The sequence below is a fragment of the Myotis brandtii genome, unplaced genomic scaffold (genome assembly GCF_000412655.1).
Source record: "Myotis brandtii unplaced genomic scaffold, ASM41265v1 scaffold384, whole genome shotgun sequence".
Taxonomy (NCBI): Eukaryota; Metazoa; Chordata; class Mammalia; order Chiroptera; family Vespertilionidae; genus Myotis; species Myotis brandtii.
In genome coordinates, this window is record NW_005364745.1 from 2,907,671 (window position 1) to 2,930,876 (window position 23,206).

Genomic DNA, 23,206 nt, shown 5'->3' on the forward strand with positions numbered 1-23,206 from the left:
TCTCTCTCATCAATGTTTCTAACTCTCTGTCTCTCTCCCTTCCTCTCTGTAAAAAATCAATAAAATATATTTTAAAAAAAAATCAGAAACTGTCTTAATAGACACCCAATTGTCTTAAAGAGATTAGCAAAAGCAATCTAAAATTAAAAAACAGACAAAAACTCCTAAATAATGTGCACAACTCCAGGTCTCTCTCTCTCTCATTTTACCAGACATTGGCTTAAGTCCTGGGGCAATAGTATTAACAGAGGCACACATGGTCCCTGTCCTCACGGAACTCTCATCCATGGGAGATACAGACAAAAAGTCACACGAATCCACTGACAATTATGCACTATACGCTTCACTAGGGAGAGACGTGGGTGTGAGGGTCCATGCAGCAGCCTGACCCGGACACGCCATGTGAGGGGCTCTGCAAGATGACCGCTAGCTGGGGAAAGGCAGGTGGAGATGACCGCTAGCTGGGGAAAGGCAGGTGGGAAGCAGGTACAGAGAGAGAAGTGGCTTCTTCAGGGTCCGAGAGACCAGTGTGGTCGGAGTCCAGGGGACGGAGGGGACAGGTCAGAGCAGGGATGTGGTGGGCAGGAAGCCAGGGCTGGGTGCTTGCTCTTTAGTGTGAGTCACAGCTGTGGTCACATCCGAGTTACCAGTATTCCCCTGGCTGCAGCGCAGAGAGCAGTGTGGGAGGGGATGAGAACAGGACAGACAATTTGTATAAGTTCAATCTAATTTTCTCCTTTCTTCATTTCTAACAAGTTATCCGAAGTCTCGTTAAGTCCTGCATTAGGGAATTTCTGCAGATGGAAAAGATGAAACTGATACAGGCTCCTACTGGCTTTAAAGCTACATCCAAAGGCAAGTGAGTCTGAATTACTCAGAGAGGACAGAGGGAAAGGTGCTGAGAACACGGAGAAAGAGAAAGGGTGTACCCCACTCCCCTGCAGCTCCTGGGGAGCAGCAAAGCCTCCGAGGGGAACATGTGAGGGGCCCACAGAGGCCGGCACGGCCTCCTCAGAGACCTGTGTGCTGATGGCAACGTATGGGCTGGCGTAGCTGAGTCTCAATGGCAACAGGCTGGGCTTGTGCCCAGTGGCCGACACGTTTCCCTGATGACTTGACCCCGTGACCTGGCCACTGTACACCCCTGTGGGCAGTGGTGAGCTGTTGGAGTTTAGCTGAGGTCGATTTGAAAGACTAAATAATGTTATGATCTTGCACACGCCAGCTGTGGTTGCCAATGCATAGCCACCAAACGTAGAGGAAGGAGAGCTGGCAGCAGGAGGAGCTGGGGTGGTGGTGCTGGCATGGAGGGAGACGGGCAAACTGAAGAGATTTTTATTTAGTCCCTGCAATCAGCAGGACTAAGTGATGTTTGGGATATGGAGGAGTGAGGATTAATCAGACTTCAAGTGGGCCTGAGGTTTGGTTGGAATATGGAACCTTAAAAAAGACCAGTTTAGAGACATGGGTCATAAATTTGACTTTAACGTGTGATGTGGATGTGAGATATATGAAGAGAGAGGTCAGGGACGCAGCTGGACACATGGATGCACATGTCAGAGGCCGGAGACATAGATGCGTGAGTCCCATGTCTGTTGCAGTAATTACACCCCGTGGCTGTGGAAGAGACTGTCTGAGGAAGCAACAGAGGAGAGAAGGGGGAGTGGGGGGCAGGACTCGGCTTTAAGGACCCCGTGAATGCTTTGCTATTCCAGGAGAATGTCCTACACGAGAGCAGAGGCTAAGCGGCCAAAGAAACAGGAGGAAAGCCAGGAGTGCTCTCAGCTGTGCTCAACAGGATTGGCCAGGAAATCGCGAGTCCATCCCATTCACAGTAATAGTATGAAGCACTACCAACAGCTCATGAGCACCATGAACAAACTTTAACGTTTTTAATAAATTTAAAGGTACTTATCGAATTCTCCCACCGTAAATAACAGCAAAATTACAAGAACAGTTAAAAACTAATTTTAAAAACTTCCTGTGCCTTCACAAAGGGGAAGGATACTGCTGTAGAAAGCAAAGGATGTTTTGTGTTTTTAGTGGATATTACCGGAAAGAAAAGGTGATAGTGTTCCCTTGAAAAATTCAATTCTTCTTTATTTCATTCCTCCTTATGCACTAGCCACTGTTGATGGAGGAGGGGATAAATTCAAGCTGTGGAACTAGCCATCTCAAAGGGAGGGGCTTCCGGGAGCAGCTACCTCAGCGTCAGGAAAGGCAATCCCGTGGAGGAAGGGATGTGATTGTTAGGTCCCTGTCTCTGATGCTGCAGCGGGCCTCAGTGGCCCAACCTTCCGCAGTCTGTTCCATCCCAGGTGAGGAGAGGGGACGCTTCTCAGCCCAGGGAGACCAGCGCTGCTACAGCCACATTACTATCCTGCCCCTGATTAACTGGGCTTGTGAGGCAAATGTACTCTACAAACAGGCACCTGGAAAGATTAGCTAAACACATCATTTCCAGGGTAAGCAAATGTACTCAATCCGTTCAGCTTCACTCTTGTCAGAAAAGGAGGAATGAAACTATTATCCAGACAATTCTGCTCTTGAAGAAGACACGGAGGTCAGTGTCCACGCAGCCATAGGACTGTGGAGAGCGGTAAGATCTGCAGAATCAAGACTAAAGGGGAAGGGTGAAGGATGGAGATGCTGTGTGCGTTTTCACTGTGGTTGTACAAAAATAAAAGGGGGGAGATAATGGAGAGAGATCATTGATTGGCAGCCACATACCTACAGCTTTGTTCACCTTGATAGGTAGGAAGAAGCAAAAGTAACCTCAGAAAGATTTTTAAGGGAGATATTGTTTACCGCTTCTCGATCGAGAGCATCCTGGAAATCTTTAAGGCGCCTCTCCTCATATTGTTTTTCTCGGAAAATTCTGTTTTGCCATAAGACTTCCTTCTCGTGGCGGACGTGCATGAGCTGCACGGCGATCCTGCGCTCCTGCTGGGACTGCCGCATGAGCCGGTTGATCAGCTGCTCCTCCCGGTAAGCCTCCTGAGAAGACCATTGGGGGAGCCAATCACTGTCAAGGTCATGTCCTAGTTTCCCACTGGGCTAAGACCCTGACTGTAAACAGCGTGGAAAAGGTATAGCATTCATCTGCATCACTTTCCGCCGTTTGGTTTAAATTTGAACATGGCAAACATCAAGTCATAAAAATAAAAAATTTCCAACAAAGGTTGCATACTTTGGGTATCTAGAAGAAGCATTACGGATTTACTAGTATAGCTCCCTATTATTTAAATAAATTATTGCCTCATTTAAAATTTGAAAAATAAATAAATCAGGTGATTGTTTTCAAGGTTTTATAAACAAGGGATCAGATTCTCAATTTTGAGTATGTTTGCAGAAATGTGGAATTGTGCTGTAGGTACTCTTAACGGAAATGCTAGTTGTAAAAACAAATAGAGGCGCTATCTGAATAAATCAGGTGATTGTTTTCAAGGTTTTATAAGCAAGGGATCTGATTCTCAATTTTGAGTATGTTTGCAGAAACGTGGAATTGTGCTGTAGGTACTCTTAACAGAAATGCTAGTTGTAAAAACAAATAGAGGCGCTATCTGGCTGCAGATGGTGGATCTGATTAGTTCCCTGAGGGGGCATCTCAACACCTATTGAGTGAGGAAAAGCAAAAACCGAATAGAACGGGAAGACCAGGGAAGAGGCTAAGGAGAAAGGACCTACAGCTTATCCTAGAAGATTGTAATGGTTGCAATCTGGAAGACAAACCAGATGCATTCTCTTGGTTCTCTTTCAGAGAATTAAAGGGGAAGAAGCAGTAAGTGAACAGTGGACAGAGCATGGAACTGGGATTCAGAGGCCCTGGCCAATGCACCGCTGTGTGTCCTAGGCAAGTAACTCGGATTTTCGGGGTCTCTTTCTGGACAAGTAAAATGAGGGGTTTAGGTGAAAGGTGATCTCCAAAGCCCCTTCGAGCTCTCTCACTTGTCTAAACAGGGACATCATGTGGAAGGGTGAGGTAATTCAAGTCCTCAAGGGGGAAAACTCAAAAGAATACCTGAGAATTGGCGTTGCCCATTTAACACTCAATAACCCAATTATTTAAGAAACAAATTTGACATCATTAGTGACACAGTTTCACACCATCTCTCCCACTATGTGATTATGAGAGGAATACTGCGTACCTTTTCAGAATCAAGATACAAATAACAACAATACTGCGGCAAATGCCACAACTTGAACCGGGGAATTATGTAAAAATGTAGGTAAATGTGAATCTGAAGTGAGAAATAACCTTTTAGCACAAAGTGATGTTATGATGTCCCATTGATATCTGAGGCAGAGTGGCAGATGATACATAAGATACGCATAATGTGCATATGAAAGACTGCATTTTGTGACATTTCCAACAGTATCATTTAACCAGCATCCAAATATCTAACCTCTTGTGCTTCGTGGGCTATCAACTGGTCCATTAACAGTCTCCGGCGTCTTTTCTCCCTTTGCTCTCGTGCAAACGCGTCTTCTTTGAGGCGCTTTTGGATTTTTTTAATGTAGTCGTCATCCGAGTAAGTGCTTAACAAATCGGCAGTTGTCTGGGCTGCTGTATCTAAAGAAGGCTTGGGTGTACTGAGGACAATAGTTTTTATTTTAGATTCAAAACATAATATGATCACGGGCCACTACTTGTGAGCATGGAAGAACTCAGGAGAAGGGTCCTCGGAGCCCTCTGCTAATTTGTCATTATAAGCATGAAAGTGAACACTAGAACTTCAGTGTGACACTTCAGTGTGGTCAACAGGTTCCGCTTTGCCTCCCCCCTTTTCTGGACTCGAGCTCTGGGGGCCTTTTCTCTAGGCCCATCAACTCCTTGTTCTTTCACTTCTCACGATTTTCCCTCTACCCAGACACTCTGGATTTCTCTCCCTCTTCTTCCTCCTGGCTTTAGGCCTCTTGCTTCCCCTGTTTTGAGTCAATAGTAGCATAATATTGGTAACCCAAGTGTTAGGGGAGTCACGGGCATACTAATGCCAGGACACAGAGTACTCCCAGGGTGGTTCTGTCCACTGCCACTCTCTCTCACCTATGCACGTGCAAGCTGCTCTAGGACCTCCCAACTATCGGACTGTTGAGGGCAGTGGCCCAGCTCCTGCCGGAAGCTCAGCAGTTGAATGTTGACTTGCTCGTCATGCCACACTCACAGGCACAGGTCTGACCTAGCTTCTTGCCCAAGTCCTAGAGACCCAAGATGAAGAGACCTACTCGGGGATTTGTCCTACCTCATGCCCACAATTAAAGGCTCAAGGAGACCTGGTCTCACCAACACAAAACACACACACTCAGATGGTGTCTTAGAAGAGAACTGCTAGGTTCTTCCAAAATTTATCATTAGAAGATGTATTGTTATGTCTCTAAGGATCAAATAACCAATTCCTATCGTCATACCTCTTTAAAAAATAAACAATGGCCCTAGCCGGTTTGGTTCAGTGAGTAGGCCTGCAGACTGAAGGGTCCCGGGTTTGATTCTGGCCAAGGCACATGCCTGGATTGTGGGCTTGATCCCCAGGGTCGGGTGTACAGGAGGCAGCCAATCAATGATTCTCTCTCATCATTGATGTTTCTATCTCTCTCTCCCTCTACCTTCCTCTCTGAAATCAATAAAAATATATTTTTTTAAAAAGAACAAAGCCATCTATAATAATAAAAGCATAATATGCTAATTAGACTGGACGAACAAAGCCAGGGCTGTGTGGAAAGCCCAGGTCGCAGGTGCCTGCCAGCAGCTGGAGGGAAGCTTGGGTCCCACATGCCTGGATTGTGGGCTTGATCCCCAGTGTCGGGTGTACAGGAGGCAGCCAATCAATGATTCTCTCTCATCATTGATGCTTCTATCTCTCTCTCCCTCTACCTTCCTCTCTGAAATCAATAAAAATATATTTTTTAAAAAAGAACAAAGCCATCTATAATAATAAAAGCATAATATGCTAATTAGACTGGACGAACAAAGCCAGGGCTGTGTGGAAAGCCCAGGTCGCAGGTGCCTGCCAGCAGCTGGAGGGAAGCTTGGGTCCCAGGTGCCTGCCTGTGGCCGGAGGGAAGCCCGGGTCCTGGTTGCCAGAGGGAAGCCAGTGCTGGCAGCCAAGGGAAGGAAGACCTACTCTTGCACAAATTTTGTGCATCGGGCCTCTAGTTCTCTCATAAAAAAATAAATAAAATAAATGAAAAATAAACAGTGTAAGACAATGGTATAAGATATATCATAATATGGCTTGCCAAGAAATCATGAATTTTAATATTAGGAATAATTATGGTTATTAATATTATATAATGTTAGTGTATTTGTTTTAAAATATAACTTATAATTTTGTTTAAAAGACAGGATACATTATCATTGTGTGTAGGAACTAAATGGTCATCAATTCTCATACAGAGAAAGGTACTCTTGCAAAAGCACAGTTAATGCATGTTCAATGAGGCAATAACTGCATGTTAGAGTACAGATCACATGATATTATAGTTCATTATTTCTAGGTTTGCTGCTCCCTGCTGAACTCTGAGCACATAAGAAAAGCACATAAGAAAAGTATCCAATTTTCCACCTCTCCGTACTTAGGCCTTGTATGCCTGCCATGCAGCTGATGTTTGCTAAATTTCAAATGATATGCTAAGAAGTATAATACACGTGTGATATAATCTTTAAAATTACACACTAAATTTCTGGTTATTGTATCAGCAGGGGCTCAGCTTCTAGGTTTGCTGCTCCCTGCTGAACTCTGAGCACATAAGAAAAGCACATAAGAAAAGTATCCAATTTTACACCTCTCCGTACTTAGGCCTTGTATGCCTGCCATGCAGCTGATGTTTGCTAAATTTCAAATGATATGCTAAGAAGTATAATACACGTGTGATATAATCTTTAAAATTACACACTAAATTTCTGGTTATTGTATCAGCAGGGGCTCAGCCTTCAGTTCATTCTGTCACTGAGAGTTGCTGAGCAGAAATTGAGTAGCTGTCAAAGTCTCAGTAATGAAGACAAAGTTTATCCCAATCTATATATCAAGATTTAGTACAATTAAGTATTTATGAAAATTATGTAACATAACATTTTTAGATCATTCATCAAAATTCTTACCATATTTTTATATAAATGTGTTGTTTAAAATATTTTTTTCCTAGATTGAGCATGGATGAATGGCTCTTTTGACAATGTATTTATGCTACCAATAACATAGCATATATACTTTTCCTCCTTTATTTATCAGTCAGTTCATTCATCCACCCATCCATCTGTTGTCTTATTACAATAAAGGTCTGAACAAAGCTACATGATACTTCCTTGAATGAATATTCATTTTACTAGATATGGGTTTTTTGAGGGCAATAATTATGTTTTCTTTTTATCTGCTTGCCAGGCTTCCATAGAGTTAGGATATGTGTGAATTATTAGTACTAGGAAACTTGGCCAAATTTGTAAATATTAAAAACAGCTTGTTAGGAAGAACCGACGGGAAATGTGTGAACCCAAATGTCATGTTGGAGCAGCCAGCAACCTCAGCTACAGAAGCAAATAGCAGGTCACATTTGTTCTTTGTCTTAAAAAGTAAAGACGTACATGTGAGGGAAAAGTAGCCATGGGAACCCTTGTGTTGCTCCCATTGAGACCTTTTATTCTCCCACGAGGGGAGCAAGGGGCACTGTGAGGTGACATCCCCGAGGAACTGTCGGGAGCTGGCTGGGAGAGGATTGCAGTGCTTTTGGGCATCAACTGGTATGGTTTCACAATGAGCCCAGAACATGCTAGAGTCTAAGCTAAGAATTAAGAATGTCTCAAAAAAAAGTAGCGATTGCAAAAGAGGCTTCTGAAGGACCATGCTGTACCATAGCCTTGGTTTTCTTTCAAGGTTTGCTCTAGCCCAGGGCTTCCCAACATTTTCCACTTTAGGGCCATCAGAGAAAATGCTCTTTGTGCAGCACGTGGAAGGGACGTTCAGTCTCTGATGAGGCTGGTCACGGCGAGGGGGGATTGGTCCAGGGACTCTTGCTGTCCGGGCCCTATCCTGCCTTTCTGAGAAGGGAAGTTGCATATTCATGGTGCCCAGGGGGAAATCTCTAGCAAGATGAAGAGGGGACTCCTACAGAGAGAGGACTTCTGACAGACACTGCTATGTCCCTCCTTTTCCCCTCCAAACCGAGCCCAACTTTTATTCAGAAAAAAACAATGTCCCTAGCCAAAAACTACACTTCCCAGCCTCCCATTCTGCTGCGTAGGACAGTGTGACTGAGTTCCAGCCAATAAGATGTGAGCAGAAATGTTATATGGGCCTTCTGGGAAGGCTCGTAAAAGGAGCCATTTAAGACTGGAGATAGCTACTTTGGCCTGTCTTCCTTCCTGACACTGGAACATGGGCCAAGTGGCCGGAGCTCCAGCAGCCATCTGTGCATGTGACGGTGAGGATGCAAACCACACAAGGGGACGTGGAGCAAAAGGCACAGAGGAGCTCAGTCCTTGAGGACCTTGGAGCTGCAACACACACCTTGGATGCTTACGCTCTGATTTCTGTGACACACGAACGAAGTAAACATCCATCTACTTCAACCCACTCTTGTCTGGTGGTTTCCAAAGCTAACTGGTAGAGAGACCGAGGCTCAGGTCCAGTCAGCAAAGGCCACAGAAAGCAGGGTGCGTGCCTGCGGCCATGCTGTGCAGGGATGATCTTTGAATCATCTAACCGACAGGGCAAGGTCACGAATCAATTGGAATGGATGCTGGGGCAGGGAATGGGAGATGCTGCTGTGCTTGGTGTCCCCTCTGGTTGCTAACTTGTGTGGTGTCCTAGGAAAGGAGCTGGCCCTGGGGCCACAGAGACCACCATCCACCAGAAAGTAACGAAATATTCCAAGATGGCCCTGCTGGTGGATGTCATGTGTTTATCGCTCCAGAGTGTGTGGCTGGTGAGGTGAGTGAAAGAGTTGGGGGAAATCCAGCGGTTTCATGGGCGAGTCAGGTGGATGTGGTGGGTTCAGGCGGCGGCCACCTGGGTGTGTGGGCATGGATTGTGTTTTCTCATGGAGTCGGGGCAGCACTGGAAAACGGGAGTGGGAACCATGGCTGGGCATCGGGAGTTTCTGCAGAGGGTGGGAGGGGAAGTACTGCATGCATTCTTCATCCGGCTTTACTTTCCTGCCACATCTGACTTCCGCACCACTTTTTCCTAGCTTTTTCTTATTCCTCCTCATTTGACACTGTTTCCTTCCCTCAGAAATATTAATATGGAACTGAAGTATATAATTTGTGCCTTTCTTCTTTGACAAAGATTTATTTCAGTCTATAAATTTAAATTCTATAGATTGAGTAGAGTTTGATAGTTTACATAAAAAAAAGAAAAACACCTCAAGCTGCTCCTATATTATACATAGTCCTTAATTGATTATAGTGAGTCAATGACCCCCCCAATAGGAGATCTTTATCTTTGGACAAATGAAGCCCATTAACCAGGCACTTTTTCAATAAAGTCACCAAACTGACTTAGTGACATTTGGTCAACAAACTGATTCAACAACTCTTTATTGAATCCCTGTGTTAAATGCTGAGGAGGCCACATAAGAAACCAACTAGCGTCTAATAAAGGTTTTGCTGTGACAAACTTAAACTTGAAACAATTTTAGTTTAAAAAATGTTAAGCAGAGAAAAGAAAAATAATTGAACTTCGCATTATAATAGCCATTTCCCCTCTTGAACTTTACAAAAGTTGTTAATGAACCATTAATCTGAACTTTAAGTCATTTATATGCTTTCGTGTACTGTCATAATGAAGCATCTACAGAGTGAAAAGGTCTTCGGAACAGCTATTCCAGGTACACTATTCCAAATATTCAAAACCTACAGCTTAAAAAGAATGTAGCTTTGTGATTATTAAAATAGTTCATATCTCACCTTTCTTTTGCTTGGAGATCCTTTTTTAGTAATGCTTCAAACTCCTTAATCTCATTGGCCACATCCTTTAAAAAAAATTCATTATCAGTTTTCTGCCTTTAAAAATCATTGAAAACTGCCACATACCCTATTTATTCAAATTTACAAGGTAACATGCACTACTAACTCAAGCTAATTAGGAAGTGAGATTGGAAAAGCCACACTCCAGCAAATTTCTAGAATTCTGATCTGTTACTTCTACTCTGGACTAAATATACCTAAAAAATATGAAAATTGCTTAACCTGAATCATCTAGTTCACATTTCAGCTCTGAATTTAGTAAGAGTTAGGACACAATTATTTTTAAATTTAAAAACATTTATTAAGTTATAGTTGAGATTTTTAATTGCAATTCTTATAAATGAGGATATGCAATTTTGGATATAAATATTTCTTTAAAAATCACTGTCTCATGCAGCCTCATTTACACTATTAATTTGCTCTCTATTAGTTCATCTTCTGTCTACTACATTTATTAATAAAATTTAATCAACTCTAGGAAATATAAGAATTACGTACTTTACTAAAATGGGGCCAGAAGAAAACATCTGTGGGTAATATTTCTTAGAATCCACACACAGGATTTTTTAATTAAAAAAATAAATGTGGCCCTGCCAACTCTGCTTTGCCAGCATTGTGAGCTTGAGTAGAACATGCCAGCTCTCTGAGTTTCAGTTTCCTTATCTACAAAATGGGGAAAAGAATAGCCTACCCAGAGAATTATGTATAAATTAAAGATCGTGTCAAGTGTCCAATCCATAGCTTGACATATAGCAGATGCTCAATAAATGGTAGCTGTTAATCTTCTTCTTGGGTCATTATTGTAGTGGTATGCAAACTACAGGAATTTGTATCAAAATATACTATCATTCCCCCACAGAACAGAATCAGATGGTATCCTTTGGCAAGGATCGCTAGCAAAAACTCACTTGTGTAGGTAACTTAAACTTAAATATACTGAAAACAAGCAAATCACTCAACATGTCTAGGATTCATAGAAAAATAGTGCAGCCTGGCAAGGAGCAGCTGAGTGAACACATTAGGGAGGAATAGCACAGGCACGGTATGTGCGCCTCAGCTGGCCCCTGTGGCACCCACGGGAGTCATGCTGACAGCACCCGTTCTGGCCCAGTTCGTTAGTGATCACAGAACCCTCAGCACGGGCACTCACACAGGTGCTGTCACTTAACCAGAGTCTGTCACCTCTGGCCCAGAGCTGCATTTTCTGTTTCTGAACAAATAACAATATGAAATGGACTGAATGTGCGTACCGTGGAAGCGTTTTCATGAGAAGGGACATGCCAGAGATAATTTGTACAGAAAGTAAGCAGTTTTGGGAAATCTCTCTATATGTTTTAGGGGACGATCATTCCTTTATTAAGATGAACACAACCCAGGATTAAAGGACTATCACCTACCTCTGCCTCTCTTTTCTTTTTCATCATCTTTTGGGCCTCAATTGCTTTCAGAGTACGGTTTGATGTAGGTTTTGGAATCTGTATGATAGCCGCTTGGATTTTGGCCATTATTTCATTTTGTCGTCTTCTGCTCAAGCGTTGCTGAATATCCCATAGACATTAGTTTAGTCATTCAGTTCATCAGACTAATAGGCAATGTCACACATTCATAGGAACATACACACACAATTTCCCCATTGAAGTTTTCAGAACTCATCAACTAACCAATGGACTGGGGGTCACAACTGTATGATGTTACAAAGCAGGTGTCAACATGACTTAGTTTGGAAAGTATGATATTAAAACACAGTTTTGGGGTCCCCAACTTATACCAGTCAATTGTGTGTATTTTCATTCTGGGTGCTGATGCAAAAAGGAATGTAAAGGTTTCCCACACACAAACACGAGTACGATCCTTTCCCAGTTCCACCTTCATGACCTGCCCGATAGTGGGAAGAGAACGTTCTGTCTGAAGATGATCTGAAGAGGAAGCTCAGTCTAGGACAGTGATGGCGAACCTTTTGAGCTCGGCGTGTCAGCATTTTGAAAAACCCTAACTTAACTCTGGTGCCGTGTCACATATAGAAATTTTTTGATATTTGCAACCATAGTGAAACAAAGACTTATATTTTTGATATTTATTTTATATATTTAAATGCCATTTAACAAAGAAAAATCAACCAAAAAAAATGAGTTCGCGTGTCATAGGTTCGCCATCACTGGTCTAGGAGAAGGTCTCTAGGAGGACTCCTGGGCACTCGATAGAAATGACAAACTTCCCCCAAACTCAGTCACACTGAAACACTGAATTCATAAAATACTGAATTCATGCAATGTCACTAAGTCATGTAAGATGATTACGAAATCATCTCTTCTCTATGTAGGCAATAATTATTTTAAGAAGACATAAGCAGAAGGGCATAATTTAAAAAAAAAACATTAGGTAAAATATTTTACAAATAAATGATTTAGGAGGTAACGCGAAACTAATCATGACTTTACTACTAAGGCAATGTATTAAAACGAATGAGATCATTAGTACCTACATCTAAAGGTAAGAAATGTCAATAAGAAACAAGTCAGAAATAAAATAATTCTAAAATTTTCTTCAGTTCCTTTTCTAAAATGCAAATTGTTACTTAACTGCAATATGTTTATCCTTTATCTTAAGAAAACCAGGAAGAGCTAGGCTCTCCGTTTGGTCCTATTTGCTTCTTATCATTTTAACTGTTTATTTCAGGATATCTAATGGTATCATACTTTGTTTTTCCCAACTTTCTTCGGAGACTTTCTGCAGGAGCCTGGGCACATCAAGGCTGGGCAGGCTGGTTCCACCTGGAGTCCCAGCGCCCGTCCCAGCCTTAACACTCAGAGTGCCTGTCTCCTCACCACGAAATGCCCAGGGAAGCCCACCCCCTTTTCCAGTCTGTGGCAAGTAATGTGATCCTAAGACTTTCCAGAGTTTGTCTCTCATCTTTCCCTCCCTCCTCATGAGGAGCTGGCTACATTCAGGATATGTTAACTTCTTATCATTCTAAATATATGAATTTATATAAAGTGGGTTACAGTGCAGTGAGAACTCTAATTCTTTTGCCTGCGGGTTACACATTCCATACACACAGCCCCCTGCAATTCTCTGCAAAGTCTGTGATGACTCCACACACTCTTGTCCTCGCAAGTCCGTCATGTCAGAGGAGATCACAAAAGACTTTCAGAGAAACAGGAGAAGCAGCAGGGAGTCAGTCAAAGCCTGAAGGGCCAGGAAGATGCTGAGAGGTTTAAGGGGGCTGGGAGGAAGCAAGCCACATTGCCAGGAAGAGAGAGATGGGGGAGGGTAGGAAGACCAAGGGGTTGCAAAGGAGGGAGAGGAGAGAAGAAATGTCCACTCTGTCTCCCTCTGTGGTGACAATGGCCACAGCCTTCGCTGAGGAGCCAGGAACCCCCCCCCCACCCCCGCCCATCATTAATGCATCTGATTCACTGATTTCTACCAGATAGCTTATAAAGCAGTGGTTCTCAACCTTCCTAATTCCGCGACCCTTTAATACAGTTCCTCATGTTGTGGTGACCCCCAACCATAAAATTATTTTCGTTGCTACTTCATAACTGTAATTTTGCTACTGTTATGAATTGTAATGTAAATATCTGATATGCAGGATGTATTTTCATTGTTACAAATTGAACATAATTAAAGCATAGTGATTAATCACAAAAACAATATGTAATTATATATGTGTTTTCCCATGGTCTTAGGCGACCCCTGTGAAAGGGTCGTTCGACCCCCCAAAGGGGTCGCAACCCACAGGTTGAGAACCACTGGATCAAGTTGTCCTACCATTCCAGAGAATGGCAGTTCTTGCTTCTTAGCTATGAGTGGAGGTGACAGTAAGCAGAAGTGGAGATGGCGACAAGGGGAAAGTGAAGGAGAGAGAGGTAGGAGCAGGCAGAGCACGCGTCGCATCGTGCCTCAGCAGCATGCAACTTGGGCTACATTAATGCTTATGCAATGTGTACTTCAGGCATCAATCACACAGTATACTATGCACTCATGAATTTTTGTTAAAATTGTGCTAGAGAACCTTTTCCATATTAAAACATCTTTGTTGTTCCTTGAGTTTTTGAAATTTTTCAAGTTTCTCAGATTGTATGCGGACAACATCTTCTTTCATGTGTACGTATTTTTCTTGAAACTTGTGAGTAACCCGCATCAGATTGAAATCAGTTTGACGTGGTATCAGGTTTCTAAGTCTCTAAATGAAGAAAGCATTTCAAAAGATGCCATTATTAGAGAATAAAGAGTATATCGTTGTTATAAGCACACATAAAATTTGTCTTTGAAATAAAATTTCTATAAGATACTATTGTTGGTTGCTAAAATAAGCCCCATTCTAATGACTCACATCCTTAATTGATGTAAGGAGAGAATACAAAAATATGACTCGAATTCTTTCTTACAAAATAATCTGATATATATAGTTGTATAGTAAATTTTTGTCCTGAGTTAAATTTTTAATAAATGGTATTTAAATTATTGGAACTATATTTTTATAAAAATAATTTTATAAAACCAATTTCAACAAGTAAGAGATAATATAAGTCAGGTTCTTTCTATCACTTGAGCCTCTCTCTTCCTAGTAACAAGTGAGGAAACATTAAAACTTCCAGGCCACTGGAGAATGCAATATTATAAGAAAATAAACTTTTAAAGATGATTGTAAAGTGGGACACAGAAACATGCACCATGTATTTAACTAAAACTTTTATACTCAGAAGTAATCTCCTTTGAAGCTGAAGACTTACTGAAAAAAAAAAAAAGATGACATTGGTCCTCCTAATATGGCCTCAGTGGGTCCTGCCACTTACTCAGAAGAATGTTTGAGGACCTTTGAGCTGACTTTAAGCTCCTCCACACCTTCGGCCCTTTTCTCTATGAAAAATGGCCTGGCCTCCATCTCCACAGGGACAGCAACAATGTAAGATCCTTGATCAGCCTACCTCTCCGCTTCAACACATATCTATGTCTTCAACTTCATTCTTACTTTCCCCCCAACCCAGGAAGTACCCACGGAGATCACAGAGAGCCTGCTGTTAAGTGTGTGATTCATAGAGTCAGATCGTTTAGGTTTGAGTTTTAGCTACTTGTTCTGTAAAGCTGGGCAAGTTTTCTAACCTCCGTATCTCAGTTTCACCATCTGCAAAGTGGGGAGAGAAAAAATACCTATCTCATAGGACCGATGCGAAATAATATTAGGCAAGACAATATATGGAAAGCACCTGGAACAGGGCTTGGCACTTCATTAAAATTCAGTGAATTTTGATATTACTACATAATAAACACCAGTGTCTTCCTCCATCTGGGACTGAAGAGTGTCATCTCTACTCCTTCAACTGAACCCCTGCCTCATTCCTCCTCTTTCCTCCCAGAGGCTCTCCTTCCACTACTTTCTCACACCAGGCATCTCCTGCCACTGATTTCTGTTACCTCAACCAGCAGGTTGTCCCAGTATCTCTATCCATAAACAAAGTCTCACGCTTCCCTCGAGCTTCTCTCCCACAGCTATTGCTCTTATTTCCTTTTCTCCTTCACCTTCAAGTTTCTTGAAAGAATAGTCTATGCTCCCTCTTTCTCATCTCCAATTTATTCCTCAACTCACTGCAATCTAACCACTAAACTGAAACATTTTTCTCCCCCTAAAATGTAAGCTCTAAGAGGATTTGGGTTCATTGTGCAAGTGCCTGGCTTAGAGTAGGAGCCCAGCATATAAGTGTTCAATGGATGATTGGCTGACTCTGGTAGGTCACCCAGGGCCAACATGAAACCAAATGGTCTCTAGTCTGGCCTCATCTACCCAGCTCTGTAGAATTTGTTACTGCTGCTTATCTTGGACTTTACAATGTCTTGTGTATTGTCTTCTTGAAGTTAAAAAAAAAAAAGCCTAACTCTGAAGTAGATAGAGATAATCATCATTGTTTTTACAGTTGGGATAATTAAGACTGTTCTAGGGACTGGCCCAAAGGTAATCAGCTTGCAACTGAAGAACGCAAGATGCAATCCTGTGATTCAGCTTTAAGCCTAATCTCATTTCTAGCTCTCATGGGTCCTGACTTCATTCTGTTACCAGGCTCACAAGGCTGTCCATTAAGCATAGACATAGCTGAAAGTAGAACTGTCCCTCACATCTATGATGTCACTGTTGCTACATAATTAAGCTAAAAATTTTCGTTACTTCCATTTCCATGGAGTGCATTGCATCAGTGCAGCACTCGCCATTATCCTGGAGACCTGGAAGGGTTAATGCATTTCACTGACCATAAGGAAACAGCACCGGAACTGAAGGTGACTGCCACCTAGGAAGTTCTATCAACTTATCAAAACGTGTGTAGTGAGTGGTCGAAATGTTGAAAGAAAGCATGGTGCTAGGCATATCCCTTGAATCTGAAAGACTGAATATCTTATGAGGTCATAAGACAAAGCAATATTGAAAGTCAGCAGCGATATCAGGAACAGAAGGTTAACACCAGAGAGTGAGAATTACCTGTCCCCAAGGAGGTGCCCGTGAAGGGCCCATGTGTCCTGGGAAGGCTGCACAGGAGACGGAGTAGATGGAGAGAAGTGTGGGGACAAGGAGAGATGAGAGGAGTCAGCTTGGCTGAGAAAAGGAAAGAGTAGGAATAGACACGCAAGGACAGGCTGCCAATCAATGCAGAAGCGAGACTTCCTACTGAGGACTATGAAGAAATAATGTTTACAAGACAGACTAAGAACATTTAGTGAAAGCTGTTGCTTATCCGTCTAAATTGGGAGACAGGATATATGTAAAACAGAAGGTTTGTAAGCAAAAGAAGAACCCGGTGAAAGTGGAATTTAGGGACAAAGCCTGAAGCTCACCAGTCACGTCAGTAGGTTCATAAGCAAATATGGCTACACTTAGACAGAGAGAGAGGAGTAGGCATAAAAGCCCAGGGACTTAGGAACAAACAGAATTTGATAAGCTATTGGAAATGTGGCTAGCATGAGAGAGGTATTAAACATGGATAAATGCATTGAAACTATTAGTATGAAGTAAAAACCCACTATAGCCAAGCACATAAGGGCCGCGTAAGGGACACGCACACCCACTGGGGCTTCTCACGTTTCCTTCTGTACTTACATCTCGGAAAGCCTCGCTTTTGATATTCTGAAGTCGCATGGTGATCAGGGGCTGCATGGTTTGCATTTCCGCCCCAGTCAGTCCACTCTTCTTCTTTTTCTGGAGAGCCGTGTACAACTGGTATAAGAGTTTCGTTGCTGCACCAGGCTTTTCCGTGATAATGTTGCTAGCCACTTTCTGATCAAACTGCACACCCAGGAGGTGAAGTGTTGGCTCCAAGCGAGAAAAATTATTCAGCTTGGCACTCGAAACACTAGGCATTAAAATGTTTTACATATTTAGACACGGGCATTGGGTTAAAAACAACTATCAGAGATACTATCGTGGTCCAATAGTCTGAGGTATGCTGTGTTCTTTTAAATATATCATTCCTCTCGAAAACCATTCAGTCATGCAAACACATTGAGCTCTCCTATTGTCCTGAAATTTATGCATTTGCTAGTATTTCTCTTCAATGGCTAAATTAAAACTCATTCATTTTATACACTTTCCTGCTAAAACAGATGTTGGAATGGTTATAAGAAGTCAATACAAAACCAGAAAACTAGATTCCTTCTCCTAAGGGAAAAACGAAACAATGGTTTTGAAAAATACCACTACTCAGAAGTCAAAATAACAAATTAAATGTCCATTTCTTCAAATGATATTATTACTAGAGTCTGAAAATAGCCCTGAATACTGCACTGTCAACTCAGATGTTTTTGAACACAGAGAAACCACTGGGACATCTTTGCTCTGGAGACAGAGTATGTGATGTAAGTCATGACTCTAAGGAAAAGAACTGAATTCTGGGAAAAGTCTTCTCCCTCCCTATTTGCAGTTCTAATTTGCCAAGGGATTTCCTATCTCCTCTTCTTGCCACTCGGTGAGGGAATACATGTTTCAGAGCAAGTAGAAGCCGCCCTCTCCGGGGTATCTGTGTCTCTTTATTTGTCATCCTTTTAAGTAATCTGTTCATTTTCCACCTTTTGAGACGGACTAAAAATATTCTAAAACCGAGAATTCTTTCAGTGTTAGGTGAGTTAGGATTTAGATTTTTCCAAGGCAAATAACTTAGTTATTAGCAACATATACTTACTTTATTGTTCACATTTTAGTGTAAAGCAACTAAAAATTATTAGACAAAAATCCCCAAAACATGAGCTCTGGCCCTAGACAGCTGCCCCCAAATAGATTTTAACAAAGAAGGATTCTCTCCCCACCAAATACACTAGTACGAAGGTCATACCCATGGATTTACTGGCCCTTGCCTTCTTTAAAAGACTGGTTGTCCTGGAAAAAAAGGGGGCTGTTCCACAAACTAAAGATGGAGGGTGTTCCTTTGTCAGGAGCAGTGGGTCTCCTTCCCATCTTGGGGATTGCGATGGTTCTCAGTGGGCAAGAGAGTCCTCTGTAGTGGGAAAAGCAGGCTGTTACCTGTGATGATGAGCAGGGCGCACACCCATCCAAAGGTGGGGCGAGGTGGGAAAGCTGCCCTGTGTTCAGGTTGCCAAGCCCTAAACCTGGCACGAACCCTATCCATCGACTTTTTCATAATTCTGGAAATTAGTCAAAGGCCTGTAGCAATCCAAGCATCACTGATTTAAAAACAACAGCTGCAGCAGCAGCAGCAACAGCCAATCTCAGTAAGCAATGAGAGCTTTCAGTCATTTTATTTCTTTCTTTTGTGTTAATCCTCACCTGAGGATATTTTTCCATTGTTTTTTTTTAGAGACAGTGGAAGGGAGAGAGAGAGGCAGAGAGAGAAACATTGATGTGAGAGAGACACCCTTCACACACAGCCCAACCAGAGCAGGGGAGTGAGCCTACAACCGAGATACGTGCCCTAGTCTGGAATCAAACCCGGGGCCCTTCAGTCCCCAGGCCCACGCTCTTTGTGCTGAGCCAAACACTTTTTGTCATTTTAACTCGCCCATTTCCATTCCCATCTTCCCGGCTCCATGGTAGCCTTGAAGCCCAGCAGCATTGCCACAGAGAAAGCTGCAAAACCCAGCAGCCGTCTGAGAGGTCAGATTTAAAGCTCCTCAAAAATATGTAAAAATAAGCAAGAGCCTTACAATCCAGCAATTTTACTCCTTGGTGTCTACTCAAAAGAACTGAAAATGTATGTCCACACAAAACCCCGCCTGTGGGTGTTTACAGAGGCTTTATTCATAACTGCCAATGCTTGGAAGCAACCACGATGCCCTTCTGCAGGTGAATGGATACATAAACTGCGTGACAGGAAGACAGCGGGATGTTATTCATCACTTAGAAGAAATTGGCTCTCAAGCCATGAAAAGCTGTCGGGGGACCTTAAGTACACATTACTCAGTGAAATAAGCCAATCTCAAAAGGCCGCACACTATATGATTCCAGGTAGAGGACATGCTAGAAAGGGCAAAAATATGGAGACAGTAAAAAGATCAGTGGCTGCCCAGGGTTGAGGTGGGTGAGATGCACAGGCAGCACGGGGGGGTCAGGGGCAGGACTCTGTATGACACTGGAATGGTGGGTTCATGTCATTACACGTTTGCCCGAAGCCACTCGGATGGCTACGATAAGACAGGCAATCAACAAGCGATGAGGAGGTGGAGAAATTGCAATTTCACACGTTACAAATGCAGGAGGAAGAGACAAGCTCCACACCAAAGGTGCTCTTGCTCGGTTTAGGCTTTAAAAGGGATCTTGAGATTGATGATTCTTAAAAGTTACTGTTGGAGGCTAAAACCATGCAGATGCCAGAGGAATTGACCCCTTTTTTAAGTAAGAAATAATCTGACTCACTTGCTTTGGGAAAATTCTGAAAAGTCATCCTGGAGTTCAAATTTGTGTAGAACTTCTCCAATGAGATAGCCACTGGAAAATGCCTTTGCAAAGGACTTGGGGCCTGAATTTAAGCATAGAGATTAAAAAATCAATATGTTGCACATAAAGTCTATATATTTTAATTATTTATTTATAGAGTGAAACTCCATGATTTAATTTGAACTCAAAATTCCATAAAATTAATTCTAGAAATATTATTTTAATAAGCAAATAAAAAGATTGAAGTTTAACGGTAGATGTCTTCTAAAAATTCCTGCATAAACATATATGAATACTCGGTGACATATGAAATTTTGAAAGGAAAGACAACTTCTGACCAAATTAAAACACAACCAGTAAAATTCATCACCTTATATTTAAAAACAAACCTCCCATATATTTTTATAAAATCACGCTGCAGCTCCTTAGTTATCAGTACAACCTGTGGATGGTGATAGCACAGTATTCTGGCCAAGCGAGGTGCAATATAACTTTCTAAAACAAAATGAAGACTTAATTTTAACCTTTTTACAATGGACATTTCACAAAACCATCTGCACCTCCTTAAATTCAGCCAACTGGACACAGTCAAGTTTCTCCTTGGTGCTACGGAAGGCGACTCGGGTCCAGTTGTTCTGTGTAACGATGGAGAGAGGAAAGCAGGCTTTGGAGCCAGAGACACGGATGTGGACATCTTGACTCTGCCCCTTAGTAGCGGTGCACTTCCTGAGTTTCTCATCTCTAGAACAGACAGGACATATCTACACCTATCTTGGAGACCTATTTTAAAGATTAGAGGTAATGGATAAGAATCGCTTAGTACAACGCCTGCCAGATAGGAGGCATCTCATGATAAGTGCAGAAAAAAGAAAATTAAAGTGTTAAACAGAATTTGCTTTCTTTAGAAATGTCCTTAGTTTGGGTTCACTTGTATTTTTCTTATGAAGTAAAGGATATAGGGTTACATGGTATTCAAGGGTGATGTATAAAATTGATACATACATTATATTATCATAGGACACTGCCATCATCTCCCAAATGATTTCAAAATCCTGCAGACATCTTCAACATGTTTCTTTAAGGGTCTTTTAAGCAATAGCAGTCAAAATATTATATGTCATTGTAGTTATCATAAACTCATTTGTGCCAGATTGTCCTCTTTTATCTATTTGACTGATAATCAGGTGGCAAATTGAATATGAAGAAATGTTGAATTTGTCGATCTGATGCTTGTTGTGAGGTTGCAGTGGGGCAAAGCCAGTTGTTACATAAAGGCCACAGCCCAGAGACCTCATCCAGAACACTACACGTTATCACAGGAATAAGATTCTTGCATATATGACACTAGCCCACAATTTTGCCCAAAGTCTTCCTAATTTTTGTATATTTTATACTCTTAATAATACTCCAATATTTAGGTTGAACCATCTATATATATAAAAGCCTAATATGCAAATTGTCCCTGCAGGAATTCGACAGAGAGCGATCACTCGCTATGATGTGCGCTGACCACCAGGGAGCGGTGCAGAATGAAGGAAGGCCCCAGGCCAGTAGCCAGCAGCCAGGGAAGGGAGGCCCCAACCAGCAGCTGGAAGGCCCCGATGGGCCCTGATTGCTGGCCGGGCCTAGGGACCCTGCCCATGCACAATTTCGTGCACCGGGCCTCGAGTGTAATCATAAAATAGATAAACAATGATGTCAGTGATTCCCATTGATTCCATTTACTCAGGATAAGCTCCAGAACTGTCTAGCATTAGCATCTATTGGCCATGTCTCTGGCATCATACAGTAGTAGTTGTTTGAAGCAACTGAAATCCAAATGGCTGTCTCCACCTCCAAAGGGCAGAGGTGTGCCACCACCTCCTCCTCCCAAGTCATGGCTGCTTTCCCCTTTCCTCAAAGACCCCCATTGCTGGCCACCTCTGCTGTGCCCTGGTCTCAACTGCCACCACTGCCCTCACTGTGCCATCTGGGCCACTCCGGATGTGCCTTGCCCCTCTTCTGTTGGTTGCTTCCTTCTCTCTGCTTGTTTCCATTCTTTCTTCCCTAGTCCATCCCCATTCTTCTCTTGGTTTTCTGAAGAGCCACTGGACAAAGAGCCATTGTCAGACTATGGATTTCTGGTGATAGTCTAAAGACCATAGCTTTGCCCTCAGGAGCTATGTTGCATTCAGAGGGTCTCATTCGTCTTCTCCTTCCCTCTGGATTTTGCACTGAGCCTGTTGTTCATGCTGACTGAATACTAAAGTCTAGCTCATGAATAACTGGGGGATAACTGTGTCTGATTCCATCACTCTCAAAGTGGCAGGCAAACAGTCTGCAGCAAACTGCTACCAAAAGGTCACTAGGAAAATAAAACCATAACCCACTTCCTTTGCATTGGCATGTCGTATTAATAATGCAATTCTGATATGGGTAAAATAGAGGCATTTATGGGTATAAAGGTCAAAGGAGAACAATAAACACTTATTATTTCATTGTCAAGGAGTTCACTACAAATAAACAATTACAAAAAAAATCTATGTGCAGTTTTGCATGCATAGGACACTGCAGATTTTACTGTGTGCCACCCAGACCGAAAAGAGATGAAGAGTGAAAAACTATAGCGACCAATAAAAGCAACAAAGGAAAGATATGTAGAAAAAAATAAAGAAAAAAGAAGAATACATGCAAGGAATTAGACAAGAAAAGAAAGTTATCATATATATATATATATATATATATACACACACATATATATATACATATATAATATAAGAATTCCTAATATATATATGTTTTAGGAATATATAGATTAAAAAGTATGAGGAGACAGGTAAGATGCCAGAGAGAGGGGTGGGAAGAGAGAAACAATAGGGAAAAAGCAAACTCAAAGAAAAGTTTATTTCCGCCCTTTGGTTTGTCATACTTTCCCTCCCAGTATGTGTTCCTGAATATCATGACTAATTTCTTGACAGCCCCCTCTATAAGTTAATTTGCACTAACAATTGGCATTTCCTGCAGGAAAGAAGAGGTGGGTTGATTCTAGGACAAGGAGCAGTGAAGAATACGAGAGCTCTAACTGGTTTGGCTCAATGGATAGAGCTGCGACCTGCGGACTGAAGGGTCCCAGGTTCAATTCCGGTCAAGGGCATATACCTGGGCTGTGGCACATCCCCGGTGGAGGGTATACAGGAGGCAGCTGAATCGATGTTACTCTCTCATCGATGTTTCTAACTCTCTATCCCTCTCCCTTTTTTAAAATATATTTTAAAAAAAGACTATGAGAAATAACTAACCCATGGGAGCCAGGGAGGGGCTTCATGCTGAGCTCTGATTTGCTTTACATCAGGATAAGCCTGGTCGGCAGCAACTCAACCGTGCCTCCAATC

The 23,206-nt window shown here is 42.2% G+C and overlaps 1 protein-coding gene across 1 annotated transcript in view; it reads right to left on the reverse strand.

The window, feature by feature from the left end:
* Nucleotides 1–23,206, reverse strand: part of SPEF2 (sperm flagellar 2) — a 134,313-nt gene that overhangs the window by 104,852 nt on the left and 6,255 nt on the right. The window contains exons 2-8 of the mRNA XM_005872599.2: nt 19,815–19,917; nt 17,049–17,301; nt 13,977–14,147; nt 11,359–11,499; nt 9,902–9,966; nt 4,407–4,593; nt 2,809–2,997 (exon numbers count right to left, since the gene is read on the reverse strand). Coding sequence (XP_005872661.1) covers nt 2,809–2,997; nt 4,407–4,593; nt 9,902–9,966; nt 11,359–11,499; nt 13,977–14,147; nt 17,049–17,301; nt 19,815–19,917 — 1,109 coding nt within the window. The remainder of the gene's footprint in view (nt 1–2,808; nt 2,998–4,406; nt 4,594–9,901; nt 9,967–11,358; nt 11,500–13,976; nt 14,148–17,048; nt 17,302–19,814; nt 19,918–23,206) is intronic.